The 17,992-nt window shown below is 40.7% G+C and overlaps 1 protein-coding gene and 1 long non-coding RNA gene across 3 annotated transcripts; both read left to right on the forward strand.

Annotated features, from left to right (window-relative positions):
* Nucleotides 1-2,877: 2,877 nt before the first annotated feature.
* LOC311147381 (putative beta-lactamase-like 1) lies at nucleotides 2,878-8,300 on the forward strand (the record flags this gene model as incomplete). The annotated part of the gene is made up of 6 exons (XM_084184077.1): nucleotides 2,878-2,986; nucleotides 5,737-5,843; nucleotides 6,035-6,192; nucleotides 6,384-6,613; nucleotides 6,918-7,023; nucleotides 7,316-8,300. The coding sequence occupies exons 1-6, from the start codon at nucleotides 2,881-2,883 to the stop codon at nucleotides 8,298-8,300; spliced, it is 1,692 nt and encodes a 563-aa protein (XP_084040203.1). The 5' UTR covers nucleotides 2,878-2,880.
* A 4,813-nt stretch (nucleotides 8,301-13,113) lies between these two features.
* Nucleotides 13,114-17,695, forward strand: LOC311147392. 2 transcript variants are annotated; one of them, XR_014614784.1, is made up of 3 exons: nucleotides 13,114-13,539; nucleotides 16,011-16,880; nucleotides 17,064-17,695. It is a non-coding gene; the product is annotated as an uncharacterized lncRNA (long non-coding RNA). The 2 variants fall into 2 exon arrangements; XR_014614785.1 differs by lacking the exon at nucleotides 17,064-17,695 and having other exon boundaries at nucleotides 13,114-13,334; nucleotides 13,455-13,539; nucleotides 16,011-16,981.
* Nucleotides 17,696-17,992: the final 297 nt, after the last annotated feature.

Genomic DNA, 17,992 nt, shown 5'->3' on the forward strand with positions numbered 1-17,992 from the left:
TAGCAACACCCACCCGTAGTATGCGCTCCAGCAGGTATATCTCACTGGTCATCCCCAAAGCCAACACCTCCTTTGGCCGCCATTCCTTCCAGTTCTCTGCTGCCAATGACTGGAACGAACTGCAAAAATCTCTGAAGCTGGAGACTCTTATCTCCCTCACTAACTTTAAGCATCAGTTGTCAGAGCACCTTACCGATCACTGCACCTGTACACAGCCCTTCTGAAATTAGCCCACTCAACTACCTCATCCCCGTATTGTTATTTATTTTGCTAATTTGCACCCCAGTATCTCTATTTGCACATCATCTCTATCATTCCTGTGTTAATACTAATTGTAATTATTTTGCACTATGGCCTATTTATTGCCTTACCTCCATAACTTGCTACATTTGCACACACTGTATATATATTTTCTGTGGTATTTTTGACTTTATGATTTGTTTTACCCCATATGTAACTCTGTGTTGTTGTTTTTATCGCACTGCTTTGCTTTATCTTGGCCAGGTCACAGTTGTAAATGAGAACTTGTTCTCAACTGGCTTACCTGGTTAAATAAAGGTGAAATAAAATAAAATTAGGATCATCACTTTATTTTATGAATGTGAAATGTCGTAATAACAGTAGAGAGAATTATTTCTTTCAGCTTCTATTTCTTTCATCACATTCCCAGTGGGTCAGAAGTTTACATACACTCAATTAGTATTTCGTAGCATTGTCTTTAAATTGTTTAACTTGGATCAAACGTTTCGGGTAGCCTTCCACAAGCTTCCCACAATAAGTTGGGTGAATATTGGCCCATTCCTCCTGACAGAGCTGGTGCAACTGAGTCAGGTTTGTAGGCCTCCTTGCTCGCACACGCTTTTTCAGTTCTGCCCACAAATGTTCTATAGGATTGAGGTCAAGGCTTTGGGATGGCCACTCCAATACCTTGACTTTGTTGTCCTTAAGCCATTTTGCCACAACTTTGGAAGTATACTTGGGGTCATTGTCCATTTGGAAGACACATTTGCGACCAAGCTTTAACTTCCTGACTGTTGTCTTGAGATGTTGCTTCAATATATCCACATCATTTTCCTTCCTCATGATACCATCTATTTTGTGAAGTGCACCAGTCCCTCCTGCAGCAAAGCACCCCCACAGCATGATGCTGCCACCCCCGTGCTTCACGGTTGGGATGGTGTTCTTCGGCTTGCAAACCGTAGTCTGGCTTTTTTATGGCGGTTTTGGAGCAGTGGCTTCTTCCTTTCTGAGCGGCCTTTCAGGTTATGTCGATATAGGACTCGTTTTACTGTGGATATAGATACATTTGTACCTGTTTCCTCCAGCATCTTCACAAGGTCCTTTGCTGTTGTTCTGGGATTGATTTGCACTTTTCGCACCAAAGTACGTTCATCTCTAAGAGACAGAACGCGTCTCCTTCCTGAGCGGTATGACGGCTGCGTGGTCCCATGGTGTTTATACTTGCGTACTATTGTTTGTACAGATGAACGTGGTACCTTCAGGCGTTTGGAAATTGCTCCCAAGGATGAACCAGACTTGTGGAGGTCTACAATATTTTTTCTGAGGTTTTGGCTGATTTCTTTTGATTTTCCCATGATGTCAAGCAAAGAGGCACTGAGTTTGAAGGTAGGCCTTGAAATACATCCACAGGTACACCTCCAATTGACTCAAATTATGTCAATTAGCCTATCAGAAGCTTCTAAAGCCATGACATAATTTTATGGAATTTTCCATGCTGTTTATAGGCACAGTCAACTTAGTGTATGTAAACTTCTGACCCACTGGAATTGTGATACATTGAATTATAAGTGAAATTATCTGTCTGTAAACAATTGTTAGAAAAATTACTTGTGTCATGCACAAAGTAGATGTCCTAACCGACTTGCCAAAACTATAGTTTGCTAACAAGAAATGTGTGGAGTGGTTGAAAAACAAGTTTTAATGACTCCAACCTAAGTGTATGTAAACTTCCGACTTCAACTGTATATATCTAAAAGTAAACTTGGGGCTGCAAATAAAACCACCAGCGGCCCAAATTCAGCCCGTGGGCCACCAGTTGGGGAACCCTGGTATAGAGGGTGATTTGTGAAGTGAATCAATTCGCCCTCCCCCCATTCGGCGTGAACTGATTTTATTGCTGAGGATGAGAGCTTAAGGGTTCCCTCCTCTCCTAGGCCTTCTCCAGCATGGCTTTACAGCAGAATCTCTGGAGATTATGACGTCACGGCCCCTAGTTGGCGGACAGGGAATAGAATTACCCATTCAGGGATCACCGGCTAGGATTAAGTGCGGGTAGGTAGTAGTGGGTAGCAAGTGAATGATTGGGAGCCATAGGTTATTGTACATGTACTGTATGTCACGGTGAAAGAGTACTGAAGTAACTGGGGAGGAAAACTCATTTTTTGGATGGTGGGGTTTTGATGGCATCCTACTGAAGATGAAACATCAATGATGCAAGAAGTTTGGGTCCTGTGGAACTGCTCTCAGCTGGACAAGTGAGCATACTGAGTGGTAAGTCAGCTGCACTGTATAAAGTCAACAGGATTCTATCTATGAAAGTACATATTATTGCATTAGCACTTGGGATTGACAGTGTTCTGGCTTGTATTGCTATAGGCTACCATTGTATTGTGCTTGATGCAACAAGCTTTTGGTTCAATGTCATGTTTTCTTTTGGAAAAATATTAACTACTGTTGTGTTAATCAGACACGTTTTATCCACTAACCAATTTATCCTCACCTGCCAAAGAATACTTCATTAGGAAAAGTCTTTGATTGAGGAAAATTAGGATCCCATTGATAAAGACTGTAAGAGGTGCAACTAACTTTCATGTATTTTCCAGCCTGTCCAACCTTGGGCAAGACCACCAGACCAGCAAGATGAAGGTGAAATGGACCAAGTTAGGCATGGTGGTTTTCTTGCTGATATCCTTGGTCATGACGGGATGCTTTATTTGGCAGTACAGGATGCCAAAATTAAAAATCGGTAAGAGTCAAAATATAAGTTCCCATCTCATGTGTGGTTCCATACATCCACTTATTCAAGAGCCATTCTTGAATTGTGAGTGTGTTCTAATGGGGGACCGTTGAGGTGTAGCCATTTCGCCCAAGCAGACAAAAGTACTTAGATGTGGGTTTTAACATGGAACCACTTTTGTACATGTGGCTTCCTTATCCTCTTTGGCTTAATTGCTCGTTTGCAGGGGCTGCTGGGGATTACACAAAGCTGCTGGATTACCGGGCCCTTTAACGCAGGCTTTAACACCGGGGGCGGGAGGGAGGAGGAGTACGAAGAGGGTACGAAGGTGGGGGTTCCTGTACCGGACACATACTGTACATGAGACACGTGCACAGATAGGGGTCTACCTGTGTCCTGAGCACCTTCCCCTTTGCCCTCTCACTCACCAAGTGTAAAATTTTTGTTGTTGTTATTCTGAACCCACTGTCCACAAGTCATTGTGACGTTGTCAAGTTGATAATGACAAAGTGAAAACATGTTTTTAGAAATGTATCTCATTTACATAAGTATTCACACCCCTGAGTCAATACTTTGTAGAAGCACCTTTGGTGGTGATGAGAGCTGTTACAGAGTATTTTTGGGTAAGTCTCTAAGAGCTTTGCACACTTGGATTGTACAATACAATTCTTCAACTCTGTCAAGTTGATTGTTGATCATTGCTAGACAGACATTTTCAAGTTTTGCCATAGATTTTCAAGCCGATTTAGGTCAAAACTGTAACTAGGCTTCTCAGGAACATTCAATGTCGTCTTGGTAAGCAACTCCAGTGTAGATTTGGCCTTGTGTTTTAGGTTATTGTCCTGCTGAAAGGTGAATTAGTCTCCCAGTGTCTGGTGGAAATCAGACTGAACCAGGTTTTCCTCTAGGATTTTGCCTGTGCTTATAGCTGTATTCCGTTTATTTTTATCCTAAAAAAACTAGTCCTTCCCGATGACAAGCATACCCATTACATGATGCAGCCACCACCATGATTGAAAATATGAAGAGTGGTACTCAGTAATGTGTTGTGTTTGCCCCAAACATAACACTTTGTATTCAGGACAAAAAGTTATTTATTTGCTACATTTTTTGCAGTATTACTTAAGTGCCTTGTTGCAAACAGGATGTATGTTTTGGAATATTTTCATTTAGGTTAGTATTATGGAGAAACTACAATGTTGTTGGTCAGTTTTCTCCTATCACAGCCATTAAACTCTGTAACTATGTTAAAACCACCATTGGCCTCATGGTGAAATCCCTGAGCAGTTTCCTTCCTCTCCGGCAACTGAGTTAGGAAGGACGCCTGTATCTTTGTAGTGACACAGCATCCAAAGTCTAATTAATAACTTCACCATGCTCAAAGGGATATTCAGCGTCTGCTTTTTTTATTTTTGCACATCTACCAATCGGTGCCCTTCTTTGTGAGGCATTGAAAAACCTCCCTGGTCTTTGTGGTTGAATCTGTGCTTGGAATTCACTACACTCTTAGAAGAAAAGTTGCTATCTAGAACCTTAAAGGGTTCTTCGGCTGTCCCCATAGGTTCAGGTGGGTGCCTTTTTTTTCATTTTGAGCACCTGCCCCCTGAAAGGTCTGTGCACGGCCCTGCTGTACATAGCCTGGTACAGAATGACAGAAACATAACCTGGAAACAGAATGAGCATTGTCTACTGTTTGTAAGACAGACAAAACCTCACACCTTGCAGTAAATGTCATAACTAATATTTCAGATAAGGTGACAAAGAAGTCGTGAAGAGGGCACAACAACGCCTTTTCCCCCTCAGGAGAATGAAAAGATTTGGCATGGGTCCCCAGATCCTCAAAAAGTTATACAGCTGCACCATCGAGAGCATCCTGACCGGTTGCATCACCGCCTGGTATGGCAACTGCTCGGCATCTGACTGTAAGGTGCTACAGAGGGTAGTGCGTATGGCCCAGTACATCACTGGGGCCAAGCTTCCTGCCATCCAGGACCTATATACTAGGCGATGTCAGAGGAAGGCCCAAAAAATTGTCAAAGACTCCAGTCACCCAAGTCATACACTGTTCTCTCTGCTACCACAAGGCAGGCAGTACCGGCGTGCCAAGTCTAGGTCCAAAAGGCTCCTTAACAGCTTCTACCCCCAACCCATAAGACTGCTGATCAATTCATAAAATTGCCACCCAGACTATTTACATTGACCCCCCCCCCCCTTTGTTTTTACACTGCAGCTACTCGCTGTTTGTTATCTATGCATAGTCACTTTACCCCTACCTACATGTACAAATTACCTTGACTAACCTGTACCCCCGCAAATTGACTCGGTACCGGTAACCCCTGTATATATCCTAATTATTGTTATTTTATTGTTAAAAAAAATATATATTAATATGTTTATTTAGTAAATATTTTCTTAACTCTATTTTCTTAAAACTGCATTGTTGGTTAAGGGCTAGTAAGTAATCATTTCACAGTAAGGTCTACATCTGTTGTATTCAGCGCATGTGACAAATACAAGTTGATTTGATAAAACAACCACAATGGTTAAATGTCACAATTTTGACATACTAAGACCATGTTGCCAAAGAGCATTGGTGAACTGTCATCACTCAAACAATCTTTTTATACAGTCTTTTTCTGTTGCAACTGAGAATGAGTGGCGTTGATAGATGTGAACTCGCTTATTGGTCCAGTTTGGTACCACGTGAAGTGTGATTCACCACCTGCACTTGTTACACACTCCTTTCTTTCTGTCCACAGACAATGTTGTGAACATTGAGGTGAAGGAGGAAAAGATGTGCCCTCGTTTCCCTGAGCCAGTACTCCTGGAACACCCCATCCCTGCGCTTAAGGAAGCATTAGAAAAGGTCAACAATAACATTTGAATCGTGAGATCATGAATGGAATTTTATTGATAACCAAACGTGAATTAGACAAGCACTAGACTAGATATACAGACATGTATAGCGGCCTATTTGGCATTGACTTGACTTTGTCAAACATGACAGATTTGCCCTGTGTCATTGTTCTTCACGAGATGACATTTTTTCCCATACAGATAGACGTTGTCCTAAGGTTAAGTATTCATGAAGCTAGACTACCAGCTCTGTCTGCCATCATTGTCTTCAACGACTCTGTGTTGTGGAATGGAAACTTTGGCAGAAGGAATGGGAGTGATCCCTCCTCGCCTCCACCCAACGAATACACAGTGTACAGGTGAGCTCTGCTCTGCTCTGTTGTTAAATCATTTGTTAGAAGCATGTTAGATGAGATTTACATGATTTCTGTGACAGATTTGTATCTATTTCCAGAGGCTTGGTCAGGTTGACAATGAGAATATTGGGGGATTTGCCACAAATGTGAATGGTTGCAGGAGTAATAACACTCGACAATTGTTTTCCCCACAGAATCGCTAGTCTCTCGAAGATCTTCCCGACACTGATGCTGTACAAGCTATGGGAGGAGGGGAAGGTGGCCTCCTTGGATGACCCTCTGGAGAAGTATGCAGCAAACTTCACCATCAAGAACCCGCTGGGGAAGCGGCGGGAAGTTGTGGATGTCAAGGCTGGTTCTGACAGAGATATCCAGCCACGCTCTCCCTCTGTCACCCTTCGCAGGATGGCCAGTCAGCTCTCTGGTAAAGGCACTCTTCCTCTTCATGAATGTACATTAACCTTAGCTTACCCTGGCCATTACGTGAATGGAGAGAGAGGCTATACTTAGACAGAGACTTGTCCCTAAAGATGGAGGTAATGTGCTTCTGGCCTATTAGCCTTTTCTCCTGACCAGATCCTTCTGACTGTGCTGTAATGTAATGTACTGTACTCTCATTGGATTAAACCTGAGGAAAGCCCTACGTGATAAACTAAGTTCCCTTGTACATTGCTTTGACTCCAGAACATTTGACATTCTTTTGACTTCAGAATTTGTTTCGTCTTCAGGGTTACCCAGGCGGCTTCGGGCAACAAATCTACTCTGGGATGGAGACACAGAGGCTGCTATAGATCTGTTACAGGATGATGTCCTAGTGGCAGACCCAGGCACCAAGTAAGATGCTCCTCATTCCCCTTCCTGCCAAGAGCTTTTCCAGTAAATTTTGGTAAAGGGTGATGGTGATTTAATGACATGGGGCGGCAGGTACCCTAGTGGTTAAGAGCGTTGGGCCAGTAACCGAAAGGTTGCTGGTTTGAATCACCGAGTCTACTAAGTGAAAAATCTGTTGATGTGTCATTGAGCAAGGCACTTAACCCTAATTGCTCCTGTAAGTGGCTCTGGATAAGAGTGTCTGCTAAAATGACTTATATGTAAAAATCACCAATATTTCCTCTCGCTCCCCTAGATGTCACTACAGCAACGTGGCCTTCTCTTTATTGGCTAACGTCTTGGCCGAGAACTTTGCGAAATCTGACTACGAAAGCTGGGTGTCCGACAACATCCTGGAGCAGCTGGGGATGGAGGACACAGGCTTTGATATCACCCCAGCCATTCAGAGCCAGATGGCGGTGGGCGTGTACAGCAGTGGCCAATCGGCACCCCTCTACGACCTGGGCTGGTATCGGCCCGCTGGCCAGATGTACTCCACGGTGGCCGACATGGCCAAACTGGCCATGGTGCTTCTGGGGGCCTACAGCCGACCCCTCCTCCAACAGGACACCCTGAAGACCCTGCTGACCCCTCTGTTCCGCTGCCACCAGGGCTACTTTGCCAACTACACCGGCACACCCTGGGAGGTCAACGAGCAGCTGGGCTACGAGGTGGTTCGTAAGGACGGAGACCTGGACGGCTACGCCACCACCTTCTCCCTGGTTCCCCGGCTGAAGCTGGGCCTGGTGGTGCTGATGGCCGGGGTGAGGCCACCAGCAATGGATGGGGATCTGGTCACCCAGGCCTACAGCCATCTCATCCCAGCCATGGAGAGTGCCTTCAGGGACGCACAGCGCAAGCTCTCGCCACCGCCCGACCCCACGCCCTATGTGGGCCTCTTCACCTACCAGAACATGACCTTCTATGAAATAAAGGCGAGCTTGGGCGGGGTGTTGGTCATGCAGCAGTTTGGGCCCCAGGTGGACACCATGGTGCCGGCCAAGTACAGGACTATCAGGCTTGACTTCCTGCAGGAGAGGGTGTTCAGGGTGGTGTTCGAGGGGGAGTACCCCTGCAAGCTGAAGGTCAACAGCATGTCAGTGTCTCTGGAGACCCAGGACAGGCAACTCTTTAACTTCTATTATTTCAACAAGAAGGGCGTGTCGCCTGGATTCGACTCCCCTGGACTCAACACTTACAAAGTGCTCCGGATAGCTCGACGGCCAATCTTCAACAGTTAAACCCTGAACTGTTTTTATGGTATGGAATCACAGATGGAATTCTGGATTTGAAGTGGATCACTTCAGAGCCTGAACAGTTTGCAGAGACTTTCAAATGCCTGTTTTTGAATGTGTATGAGGTGACATTAATGAGTAAATGTTTGTTTTTCCTACAGTGAATGTCAGAGGGCCTTGTTATTGTTTTCCGGAAAGTAGTGCAGTTGTAAGTAATTTTATAATGATCTTATCTTCAATATCAATTGTCTTCCATGCAAATATCATGTTGTGTCTCGCATGAAGTTCTTCTTCTTGAATGATCCATCATTAAGATTTCATGAAGGTTAAATTAAATGGGTGTGCGTTATATTGTTTGTTGTTATACTGTGGTGACACATTCTTTCTGATATACTTGTTATCTTCTTACTTCAATGATAGAAGCTGCCGTCACTATGACAGTTATTTGTCTCACAACAAAATATGATTGTTTTGAAAATTATATAAGCTAATGTCCACTTTTCTCACTTTTAATTAATTTAAGTGCCTCAAATGACTTTGGAAAAGAAAATCCTGTTGTCTAAATGTTTTGGCTCCACAGGTTAGAGGGCAAGTGCAGAGCTCCCTGGCCTAAAGGAAAACTCCACCCAAAAACTATATTTTGGTATTTGTTTCATTAGTCCATTGTTGATATAGTCCCAAAATGTTTTGCATGTCAGTAATCAAGTTTTCAAGATATGTAACTTTCAAAATACAGTAATACTGCCAGTATGATGCATTTCGCATCATATGATGCTGTGTTTTGCTTCATACAAAATTGAGTATAGGTATGCATATATTTTTTCATTTTATTGTAGTGAAACAAAATTCAAAGATACTTTGTTTGTCCTTAGACTATGGTTCAATTTAGATTTCCATCACAGCAAGGATTTTTGTGTGCATACAATACAGTAGAAAGACAATAATCAACTCAATAAGTGTTAATGCCAAATGGGTTGAGGGAGATTAAAGTGAAGAAATGCTTGATACCATACTCTGAGTGTGAGACAATAGAAGCCAGGACACTCTGTGAACATACAACTGTGCTTGCTTTACCTGCCATATCAACATTTGGCCAGATAAGCTATAGGCTGTGGAACACAGGAGGCTGCTGAGGGGAGGACAGCTCATAATAATGGCTGGAATGGAATGGAATCAACCACATGGAAAACATGTTTGATTTGTTCGATACAATTCCATTTATTCTGTTTCAGCAATTACTATGAGCCCGTCTTCCCCAATTAAGGTGTCACCAGCCACTTGTGCTGTGGAAGTGCAAATGTTGACTCATGATAACACTGTAATTTGTCAAGCAAAGGGTATTGATTTCTGATATTTCTCAGCAAATGCTTTTGGAAAGAAAAATATCAAATAATTTGTCAATTTTAGGTAATAAAGCAAAAGGAAGGACGCCAACTTGTGGTTTAGAGACCTATTTAGTTAGATGTAATGTCGCTTACAAATCGATCTCCGCAGATCGAAATGGCTTGCATTGAGTGATAGCCCTGTTTCACGGACACAGTAGTATTTTTTCTAAACCTTTCCATCAACTCCTGGCTGAACCCTACATCACAGCCACTGACAAAGCACATGCCCGCAATCGTTACATCATAGCGCAGCAGGAGAGAGTGGTTTCATCAAGGTAGCACATTTACAGTGGCTTGCAAAAGTATTCACCCCCTTGGCATTTTTCCTATTTTGTTGCCTTACAACCTGGAATTAAAATGGATTTTTTTTTTTTTTTTTTGATTTACACAACATGCCTACCACTTTGAAGATGCAAAGTATTTTTTTTTTGTGAAAAATAAGACAATAAGACAAAAAAACAGAAAACTTGAGCGTGCATAACTATTCACCCCCCCAAAGTCAATACTTTGTAGAGCCACCTTTTGCAGCAATTACAGCTGCAAGTATCTTGGGGTATGTCTCTATAAGCTTGGCACATCTAGCCACTGGGATTTTTGCCCATTCTTCAAGGCAAAACTGCTCCAGCTCTTTCAAGTTGGATGGGTTCCGCTGGTGTACAGCAATCTTTAAGTCATACCACAGATTCTCAATTGGATTGTTTCTCCTTAAACCACTCGAGTGTTGCTTTAGCAGTATGCTTAGGGTCATTGTCCTGCTGGAAGGTGAACCTCCGTCCCAGTCTCAAATCTCTGGACGACTGAAACAGGTTTCCCTCAAGAATTTCCCTGTATTTAGCGCCATCCATCATTCCTTCAATTCTGACCAGTTTCCCAGTCCCTGCCGATGAAAAACATCCCCACAGCATGATGCTGCCACCACCATGCTTCACTGTGGGGATGGTGTTCTCGGGGTGATGAGAGGTGTTGGGTTTGCGCCAGATATAGCGTTTTCCTTGATGGCCAAAAAGCTCAATTTTAGTCTCATCTGACCAGAGTACCTTCTTCCATATGTTTGGGGAGTCTCCCACATTGCTTTTGGCGAACACCAAACGTGTTTGCTTATTTTCTTTTTTAAGCAATGGCTTTTTTCTGGCCACTCTTCCGTAAAGCCCAGCTCTGTGGAGTGTACGGCTTAAAGCGTTCCTATGGACAGATTCTCCAATCTCTGCTGTGGAGCTTTGCAGCTCCTTCAGGGTTATCTTTGGTCTCTTTGTTGCCTCTCTGATTAATGCCCTCCTTGCCTGGTCCGTGAGTTTTGGTGGCGGCCCTCTCTTGGCAGGTTTGTTGTAGTGCCATATTCTTTCAATTTTTTTTATAATGGATCTAATAGTGCTCTGTGGGGTGTTCAAAGTTTCTGATATTTTTTTATAACCCAACCCTGATCTGTACTTCTCCACAACTTTGTTCCTGACCTGTTTGGAGAGCTCCTTGGTCTTCATGGTGCAGCTTGCTTGGTGGTGCCCCTTGCTTAGTGGTGTTGCAGACTCTGGGGCCTTTCAGAACAGGTGTATATATACTGAGATCATGTGACTGATCATATGACACTTAGATTGCACACAGGTGGACTTTAATTAACTAATTATGTGACTTGTGAAGGTAATTGGTTGCACAAGATCTTATTTAGGGGCTTCATAGCAAAGGGGGTGAATACATATGCACGCACCATTTTTTACATTTACATTTACGATTTTTTTTTTTTTTTTTTTTTTTTTTTAAACAAGTTATTTTTTTCATTTCACTTCACCAATTTGGACTATTTTGTGTATGTCCATTACATGAAATTCACATAAAAATCAATTTAAATTACAGGTTGTAATGCAACAAAATAGGAAAAACGCCAAGGGGGATGAATACTTTTGCAAGGCACTGTATAGCCATTAATCTAAAATAATTCATAGATTTTAAACAAAAAACACTCTGTCATAGACGGACAATATTAATATGAGATGAAAGGCGAGTTCCTAACTAGTTCAGGAAGCCAAGCTAGAGCTCTGTGATACATTCACAGCGATGGGGGCAGACGTTTTGATGGAGAGACCTTTAGAAAATATGCAAATGTATTAACACTAAACATACAAATATATTTTACTGTTATAAGGAAGGTGAAATCTTATAGTTAGTCGTTTTATAATTTGATTATGCTATATTTAGAAAAGCATATAAGTAATTTCAAGCTTTATTCATACAGTTTTGTTGAATAGGAAATACATCATATAAAATATTTCATATTTTTATCATATTTGTACTGTCTACTTGAGCTTGTGTCCTCAAAAGTGACTACAACTCAGCAATATCTAAAAAATGTTTGCCAGAAAGGTGAGATTTTAACCTTTCTTTGAGTATGCAGTGTTACAAGTTACTGTTTATGGCCCTCTCATGATAAATAATTACTTTTGGGGATTTCGTAGATGACATTTTCGATTACACTTATTTACATTTAACTGGTTCAAGATTTGCCTTTACCTTTAGTTATTTTAAACTTGTCCCAGGTAAACCTTTTAATCCTCTCAATCACCCGATTTGACCCATGTGACCCAAGGAGAAGTTAGCAGTAAGGCCACCTATTACAAATGTATTCGATATTGTGGGTAAACCTATTGGAAACTGTTCACTTTAAGTGAGAATGGGAAAAGACAACTATGTTTTAAGCTGACTCAAGTTTCACTACCATGTTTGTGTCTGTCATATTTGTCTGAATGACTGAATCACTGTAAAAATAACAAAACCCTATTGAGTTGGTGGTTTACTAAGGGAACCGATTAAAAACTTTGCCTAATAAAATCAAAGTTTAATACACCATTTATTATTTGTAAGAAATTGTGGAACAGTGTCCACCTAAATCTCAATGTTCCATAATGATGCTAAACAGAACCAGAAAGTTAGGGCCCTATTCAATCCGTATCGTGGAATTTCAGCGTTACAGCGTGATTGAAATTTAAAGGCAATGTTACTGCGTTAGTGAAAACTGCATTCACCGTAAATGCTGCATATGTCAGCTCAATGGAAAATTACCTTTACATTTCTATCGAGCAATTTGTAATGCTTGAGCGATACAGATTGAATAGAGCCCTCGTTAATCTTTCTGAAATGGACACTTCTTTGTTATTTATGAACACAGCGTACAGTAAATTATGTATTATATAGAGACAAGAAAAATATCAGAGGGTTCATTAACCCAAGAAAACATAATAACTGATACCTCTCTTGGCTTCTATTATTGTTTTGTGACAGTAGGAAGAGTACCAGGTTCTTTATGGCACCATATAGACCTAATAACCTGCTATTTATTAACTAGAGATAACATGCTGTAGTTATTACCAAACATATCCTTTTTGAGCCCGGATGGAGCGCAGTCAACAAACTGTTTGTTTTTTATCAAGAGAGAAACCCAGACAGAGAAACAGAACATACTGTATCACAGAGAAAAATAAAAGATGAAGACTGACATCTCTATTGTCCTGCTCCTCGTGGCTTTTTGACAGATGTCTAATGCTGTTCTTGTCGAGGTAAGTATCAATCAGTACCTTGGGAAAAACAGAGCTTTTATGAATATGTACTTGAATGAGTTTGGATTCCTGGTGCATCCACCCCATAGTTTATCTAACTTTCGAAATCAGTACGTATGTTTTTGTTGTATTTTTTCAAATATCACTCTTAGAGAGTGAGCTGGATACTATTATACCCATGGCGCCTAGCTGCTGCAGTGATCCATTTTTGTTTTCTATTCTCTCCATAGGAAGGAGACATCATATTCTCTCTGGAATCAAACTGGATCCAGAGTCTGTGTGAGGACCGGGTTGGGAAACCGAACTAACTAATTAGTGTGTTGGACATTTTTATGTTTGTGCTTTTCTATTTACCAATTTCTATGTTCTATGTTTGTGCTTTTCTATAAACAAATTTCTGTGTTCATAAAAAAAGTATAAACAATCAAATCAAGGCGAGTAACGCATAAAAAGGTACCCATAGTCTTATAGCGAGAAGGCTATTCACTAGTTTTATGAGAAGACTAGAGTGAGGGTGTAATGATACCATGGAAAGCCCTGCTGACAGCAGTCTGTAGGCATTTATAAGAAATATCTACGTGGTCTGCAGCCACTACAAAATAACACAAGGTATTTTTGAATACCGGGAGTTATTTATATGTATAGCAAGTAGCGGCAAGAGAACCGTTGAAGATACATGTGGTGCATAGCAAGTAACAACAAGATAATCGTTGAAGATGCACAGGAGGTAATAAGGGAGATTACTGAGTGTGTTTGGGAATAGTACTAAGTGAATGTGACATATTAAGCTGATTGAAATTTGCCTGATTGAAATTGGGATAATAAATGGATTGAAATTATTACTATTAAGATTGGAATTTGGATAATAAGATTGAAATTTGGATATTAAGCTGATTGGATAATAAGATTGAAATGTAGATATTAAACTGATTGAAATGTGGATAACAACATTGATATATGGATAAAAAGCTGATTGAAAATTGGATAATAAGATTGAAATTTAGCAATAATTTATTGAGTGAATGAGAGCTGGTAGGGGACTATCTCCAGTGTCAATATGGAGTGAATGTGAGCTGAGTTTTCCAGTTCTGTTTGAGCTGAATTTTCTAGTTCTGTATGAGCTGATTTATAACATTATCTATGTTATCTACAGGTAGAGGATAACATGTCTCAGAAATCTCATTTGAGATAACATGTCTTAGAGGATGTCTCGATTAGTAACGAGGATAACATGTTTAGATGACATGTCTCGTTAGTAATGAGGATAACATATCTCTGAGGGTAACATGACTCATTTTTTGTGATTACATGAGGATAACATGTCTCATCAGTGGAGTTTGATGTATAACGTTATTATGTATGTGGAGATATGAAAGAAGAGAGTATTATTCCCGAATATGCTGTTAAATAGAACAACTAGTGTAAATATCTAAACCCCTGTATGAATAGAACACTAGTCTAAAGGAGGAATTTGTGATGTAACACAAATGTATAATGGGTTACTAGAGATAAAGTAGCATAATATTGAGTATAATGGGTTATTATGAGGATCTGATGAAGTAACAATAGGAAAATTATAATAACATACAACTTGCACACCCACACGTAGACCTACGTAAGTGGTGTAAAAAGTATTCTGAGAAATGTTCAGAGTGGTCCCTTTATGGATAATTTGAGGTATGATAAGGTTAAAGCATTGTACGGGACTTAACTTACCCCTAATCAATAAAACTATAAACGCTTAGAAGATTTCCTCCACCCTGGTAATGCATTTTGAAATGAACCCCATACCCTGTTAAATATAACTAATTAATGTTGAACATGATTTTCTGTTAACTAAACTAAAAAAGGCTACAATTCATTGTACTCTGATGGAGTTTTCGTTGATATCCCAAATGATGACGTTTTAAACCAATTCGTGAGTAGGCAAAATTGAGACTGCATCTGTTTCCCTGTCTATGCTGTCTCAGGTGCCAGACTTATTATGGACGGAGCGCACCATCTACTGGGGACTGAGACAGTGCCAACCCAGTTAATACATATTGATCCCTCCAAAGCATTACACATGAATCTTAAAATAATAGACATTTAATAAATATTGAAGCAGAAAGTGAATATCCAACAGAGATTGGTAATACAAATATTGAGTCACTTTTTGAAGGTATACTAAAATGAAAACAATGCCTTCCAATATGGAGAAAGTTATCATGTTTGTCTTGTTTTGTTTTAAACCTTGCAATAGGGGGAAAAGCAGAATGTTGTTTGAGAGTGATCTGTTGGTATTAGTAGTAGATTTAGAAGGTCTTCCTATTGGGAAGGGAGTCCAAGTTGAGGGAAACCAATATGGAGACCAGTGAAAGTAACAAAGTGAATGGTAATTGGCTTTCAGATATCAATCCAATAATGCAATATTTTAGTAATTTGAAGTAGTAAGACAGAGGGATTAAATATTGCGACTTAAATTAGAGGCCGCTCACTCTTCAAGGCCTGTTCCACTGCTCTCGTGTTTAAGTCATCTATTGTTTGGGTTAGAAATAACCTTCCTGTGGAACAATAGATAGCCGCCAGAGACAGTGGGGAAATTAGGGACAGTTTGTACAGAATTGTATGTCAATGAAACAGGTCAAAATGACAATGATTACAAGAGAGGGGCTCTGGGATTGTTTACTTTAGAAGGTGCCTATTCGATGTGTCTGAAGTATAATTCTGTATACGACTGATGGAATGTCCGCTACCAAGTTATTTTTTCATGTTTATCAATGATTCTGTATCTCTCCCTTTGAAAGGCTTCCTAAGGCAAGTGCCTTGGGAGAGCAGTTAAAAGTACCCGGATCCAGCTGTTAAGGGAGTTCCCAAATTAAGTAAGGCCTGGCCATTTTGTTTGTTTTTACCCTATGATTTTTACTATATACACGCCAGCACCCACACACAAACCACCTGTTAATGAATATTTGTTAAGTGGTGTTAATACTGATTTATGGTGTGGGGCCTTTTTATTTTGTTTTAGTGGGTTTTTCACGGGTTAGAAAGGATGCAATTTAAAGGGTACACAAATGACATTTTCTGAAGTTTCTATTGTCAGAGTTTTGGTTGCACACATGTAAATTCTCTTGATAAGAAAAATACTGAAAAACCCAATGTAAACCTGATACACAAAATGTTTGAAATGTTTGAAATATCTTTAAATAATGTCTGAGGTACAGGAAAACAAACACTTACTTAATAGGACTGACTGACCTCTGACCTCTGTTCTGACTTCCTGGTGAGGCCTGATCACCCTCACTAGAAAGACTGGAGACATTGGGTGAGATTTAAATGGGCTTTGTAAACACTAATAATTAGAAGAAGTTTATAATTTATCAATAGTCCCATGTGTGATTCGGACCACGAGAAGGACAGAGAGAAAGCGCTGCCTCTGAATGAGGAACACCTGTCTCTAGTCTATTTTACCATTACCTTATGGGATACAATTATTTCCTTATGGAGTTATCAAGAGTTGTAATTCTAATTAGATTTGTTATTCTAATTTGTTTATTTTATATTTAACAGGCAGTGTTGTTGTATTTTGGATGCATGACTCACAATGTGAGTCATGTGTCCAAAGGGGGAATTACCAGTCCCCTGGGGCCCTTTGGTAAATATGCAAATGCCCGTTGGTAAATAAGCTAATTGATTTTGTTCACATGCATGCCTATAAAATAAGCAATATATGTTGGTAATGGTTGACAGTTACTCCAAATGGATTGCACTTTTCCCCACCTCGAGTGATATATGTGTATTGCGGTTGTTTTCTTTTCTTTTCTTTGTTTTTGTCTTGCTTCAATAACATATCTCACCAGAATGGGTCTGCTGGATTAGCCCTCTAACTCCCTCACCTGTAACTCTGCAGTGAGATCACCAAGATGATAGGGGAGTACAAGCCAATTTGAACTATGTGCTGTTATTCTCTTTGACATTTGTTTTAGAAATCTGTATTAAGAAACAGGTATTAGTAATAATTTGTCATACAGTAAATAATTTGTCTGGATTTCCTGAATCAGAAATCCCCTAAACTAAACTGTTGTGCTGGTCTGTCCTCTCTCAAAGTTATGGCGAAGGTGGGATAAATTACCTTGGAAGGGATAAATTAACAGTGTGAACCTCAACCCCCCCTAACTGGCTGAAACAATGGCGAAAATGGCGTTCAATATGGTCCTTCATCCACTTCTACCTTGAGACCTGAGTCCGAGCCAGCAACCTGTACACAGCATCCAGTCGAAGCTATCAACTGCCTTTTCTCTCAGAGTGCGACATGGGTCCACGTGGAGTGAGCATGAAGAGAGATCCCGTCCAAACTTGCTGGTGTACTGGTAGGAAAATGGAGAAGACATAATGGACTGTAAAGGACAGTGGCGGCTCAGGTGAGAGACGTTATCAAGGGCCATCCACTTTGAACATGTGCCATTGTGAGGATGAACTGAAACACTATCTGAAGAAGAACATGAAGAAACGCCAGAAGGATGAGTGCCGGGAGGGAGGGGGTGGTCAACCGTTGTCACGATCGTCTACCAATGAGGAGGACCAAGGCGCAGCGTTGAAAGCGAACATATTTATTAAATTGGAATGATCACACGATCCAAACAACAGACGATAACGTGATGTCTACGGTTTTACACAAACCAAAATAGAACAAAATCCCACAAACCCGAATGAAAAACAGACAGTTTAAATATGGCTCCCAATCAGAGACAACCCACGACAGCTGACACTCGTTGCCTCTGATTGGGAG

Source organism: Coregonus lavaretus, assembly GCF_964263955.1.
Source record: "Coregonus lavaretus genome assembly, chromosome: 20".
Lineage (NCBI taxonomy): Eukaryota > Metazoa > Chordata > Actinopteri > Salmoniformes > Salmonidae > Coregonus > Coregonus lavaretus.